This window comes from Cryptotermes secundus, unplaced genomic scaffold (assembly GCF_002891405.2).
Source record: "Cryptotermes secundus unplaced genomic scaffold, Csec_1.0 scaffold3648, whole genome shotgun sequence".
NCBI lineage: Eukaryota > Metazoa > Arthropoda > Insecta > Blattodea > Kalotermitidae > Cryptotermes > Cryptotermes secundus.
This window is the reverse complement of record NW_019731304.1, coordinates 368-4,794: the sequence shown is the minus strand read 5'-3', so window position 1 is coordinate 4,794 and position 4,427 is coordinate 368. Positions and strand designations below refer to the sequence as shown.

Below are 4,427 nucleotides of genomic sequence, written 5' to 3'. Positions count from 1 at the left end.
CAGGCTTGCCATTAGTGGTGCAACATCTGCCTGACTAACATCACTGCGAAACAAATGTCCCAGTCTCCAGGAAGCTGGACTGGAATGTTCAGCAGTTGTAGTCAGTCGGGGTCCTCTCACACCTGTACCCCAGGCAACCAAGCANGCAACCAAGGGTGTCTCTGTCTCACTCTTAGCACCTGATCCATGGGAACCTACAAACACACATAAAATTGCCAGCACCTCCAGGATAAATTCAAGGAATGTGTGAGATCGAAATTGCTGACAAACATTCATCAGTTTACTTATCTACCTGTTATTTACTTTGTTACATTATATGATGATTCCTGAATAATGAAGAGACTAAATTAAAAATAAAAGGTTTTGAGGAGTTCAAATTAGTCTACAGGTAATAGTCCAGAACCTCCTGAACCACACAATGTTACATAATCTTGAAACTGACAGCTTTGTTATAACCCAACCCCATAAATCAGAAAGGACAGAACAAGGGCATCGAGATGGGCACCCTATCTCAAATTTTATGGAGAGACCTAATGGATAACCCACAGAGAGACAGGTTAGCTAGATTTGAAAAATGGGAAGAAGAGAGGAAAGAGCTGGTACAAGATCAAAGAGCAAAGGTGGTGGGAAAACAGAAAAGGTTGGAGACTTCTTGCCCATTGACAGGGAGAAGAAGGAAATGATACTTGAGGATGAAGAAAATATCCAATTTAGTCATTTTTTTTAGAGTGTTGTATTTCAGCACATCTTCCAATTTAGGATCTGCCATCCTTGGTGCATTTATGTTTTCCTTACATTTGAGGAGATTATCCATTCCTGAATTCTTACAATGATACCTTGTATAGAAAGCATATAATGCGTTCCTCACCCCAGTCTGTCATGCCATGATCAGATGTGAATACGTAAGCTGTCTTCCTGTCATGTTGATAAAACTCTTCGATCATTTCCTCAATTCTCTTGATTCCTGCATTAACAACTCTTATGTTCTCCTTGTATTCTCTGTTTCAAAACAAGAAACAATGCAAATATAGGGGAAAAATTATAAAGATATGTTCTACAGATATCAGTCATAGGAAAAAATGTGAAACTTAATGGAAACGGGACAGAGGCAAAAATAGACTGAAGAGGTCTTCAGAATCTAGTCTTCTTGACTGTGTCACCATGATACTGATATTTTTTTTTGGGGGGGGGGATGTTTCCATCTTCAGCTCCAAAAATGTAGGCAACATGAAATTGAGCCCTTCTTGAGAAGCTTCCAATTGTGCGGCTACTCAAGAGCTTCCCAGCATTTTATGGAACCTGAAGGTTCACTACTGTGTTCACAAGAGGCCTTCACTGGTCCCTGTCCGTTTTTCTGAAATGTCAGTATCTGCCTACAAGGCTATAAGGTGTCACAACCCAGAATACCGAAATCTGAACATTCACTGCCATAAAAATCTCAAAATCTATATACATGGAAGGATAATAATATATTGTGAATTTATAATATTTCCATAACAGGAGGGCTACTAGAACCCAGTGTTCAACATTACATATAACAGTACATAGTTGTCTTTCTAGGTAACAAGGCAGACTGATGGATGATAGATTTAAATCACATATACTATACTGCATCACAAGGAGACGCAGGTAGCTGCGCTACAGGTGGCTGCGAGAACTACCAAATGAAGGGTGAATATATGTGCACTGCAAGTATGTTTTTGAGTAACTTATAAGCATGGTAAATTTCCTTTGAAATTTTTGATCACTGAATTAGCATTTCAGATGCCCAGATACAGGATAACTCGCAGTTTACTGTACTTACTGATAGACCAGTGGCTGCCCATGGAGTGGAAAACTATTATTTGATTTTTGGCAAGACCGAATCACCATCACGCCCACAACAGCTTTGGAACCTGCAAGCTATCTACTATCTAACACATACCAAAGGCTGAAAGGATAAAGTAACTGGAGTATGACTTAAAACACTCACTTCTGTAACACTTACACTGAATATGGTTTATGTGTATGAAAAGCTGTATCGAGTCCAAGAAGATGTAGGAAAAATTCAATTTTATCTTGATTAAGTTTTTGATTAAGAACAGCATCTGTCTTGGCACGGTTCAGAAACTCCTCAACCTTCTTGAACACCCATGTATCAAGCCTTGTTGTGGATCTTCTTCCAGAGTAATCTTCAACTTCAGAGCCATACATGTCTACATAAACATGGTTTCCACTTGCACCTGAACAAAAATGTGAAAGGTTTATCTCACTGTTAACTAACAATGCTTCTGAGACATAGAAGGCTGCTTTGGTGAAACAGCCATACTACATCTGTAAGATGCTTTTAAGTTGCACTTAGATTGTCTTAGTCATTTCATCTTCTTATCCACAAATGGCAACATTATGCTCCTGTGGTATTTCCATTATCAAAAATTACTATAAATTTATTATTACATACCAAGGAAGATCTAAAAATAAGGTAAATATGCAATTGTAGGGACTTGCTGCCATTTATATGTTGCAGCAAGGGTAGGCAGGGTTACATTTAAAGAAGTCTTCAAGGGTGATATTTGAGGTTCTCACCATGGTGGATATTAAAATTACTGTTTCCTGCAACGTGTAGTTTGGTAGCTAGAAACATTTTGGATATAAACCTGCTCCTTCCATCTTAGGGATACCCAAAACTTCACTCCCTCTTTACCAAGCTACATAAAATTACATCCTTACATAGCCTTAATCTTATGTCTTCAGAGAAATAAAGATAAGTACTTCGATACATTACATATTAAAACAACAAACCTTTGGCAAACATGGGAAGTATGTCAGGACTTCCCCAGAACCATGTGTACCGACTTTCATTGAAAACAGTCAAATTCTACTGGATTGTCTTTCCAACCCTAGAAAAATAAAATATAACAAATAAAGAATAAAAAGTAATAAAACAAAAGGATAGACAACGTACAACCATAAATACTTTCTTTTTTAACCATATAGTGAATGGCCTGCAGTATGACTGTATTTACGGGCATAACATGACAAAAGTGTACTCTTTGTTAGATCTGAGTTTCTCAGATTGGTGACTATGAAGAGAACTCTCTTTTGAGATATGACACTATGTACTCTGTTAAAAGTTTACTGACATTTCACAGGAATGTGCTGCTTCCATCTTCAGGGTCAAGAAGTAAACTGAGCAAGTAAACAAGCAAGCAAATTTTCTACTGTTTGCTTGGCTTACTCATTGACCCTGAACATATAGGCACTACATTCCTCTACAAAATGGCTAAACTTCTACCAGATGAACAATATTACATCCCAGAATCCAACACTTTTTAAGTAATTTTTTCTTTACACACAGTATACAATAAGCAACAATGTAAGATTGTTGTCACAGTGGTGAATGTTTGAATTTTGTTCTTTTGGAGTAAGACAGTATATTACTGTAGACGGTTACCAATGTTTTGGAGGAACCTGCTGCTGTCCCCTTTTTGGGTCAATGAGACTGGGGAAACATACCTTGCCCAGACAACCTTGCCTCAATCCTTTATATGGAGGCAGCATGTTCCTTTGAATTAATCCACAATTAATGAACTAATGACTATGCCACCCTGCATGGTCAAAATACCATGACCCTAGTATCCACCTATAGGAATCACAACCTAGAATATGCAGTGACTTAACAATATATTGACTGTGTACACATGTCACCGGATTTGAACTTTATTAACTGTTACTGCATCTAACATGCAATTCCAGTATATTCAAACCTCATACACTGTCCAAGAATTTAGGTTCTATTTAAAATTACTAACCCTAAGTTAAACCAGTCTAACTTACTCGAAGCAACTGTAAGCCTGTTTTAAAGACACACTCAATTCTGACATAGAGAGTTAATTAAAAATTATAAGAATAAAATCACTCATCGCAACAATTTCTAACCTTGGCTACAGCAGATGGGTCCTCATATAATCCAGCAAATAATGCCACATGTCCAGGGCGTGATTCTGTTGGTACTCTGGTATGAGAGACACCCCATGCTCCCCTCTCCTCAATTACATACCTGAAACCAGTCAAGTTATCAAAAAATTTAGGTTATGTTCATTAACTATAACACAATAATGTTCTAACTTCTCTGCTGCTGCTGCTGCATACCTGAAGTGCAAGGCATTTGCTTTAAATAAATCATCTGCCCCCAAAAAGGAATCAGCATGTAAACCATCAGCAACCATTAAAACAAGCCTGCGTGCAAGAGCTTCTAGAGGACTGGACTGTGGTTTAATGTCATGAACTACTGGCGATTTGAAATAAATACCAAATACAGATACTAAAAATGCAATATGAACAAAGAAACTACTAATGATGGGAAACATCGTCGAGAATATGCATTCAAAATGCCCATTAAACTAATCTTTTCCAGGACACAATAACAAACAGGATATGCATGCAAA

General features: G+C 37.7%; 1 protein-coding gene across 1 annotated transcript; it reads right to left on the bottom strand.

Moving 5' to 3' along the window:
• Positions 1 to 734: 734 nt before the first annotated feature.
• Positions 735 to 4,303, bottom strand: LOC111867029 (GPI ethanolamine phosphate transferase 1-like; the record flags this gene model as incomplete). The annotated part of the gene is given in 6 exon segments (XM_033752518.1): positions 735 to 999; positions 1,988 to 2,222; positions 2,782 to 2,849; positions 2,851 to 2,879; positions 3,919 to 4,039; positions 4,132 to 4,303. Coding segments are annotated over 6 exon segments (800 nt in total), but the record flags the coding sequence as incomplete, so codon positions are not given.
• Positions 4,304 to 4,427: the final 124 nt, after the last annotated feature.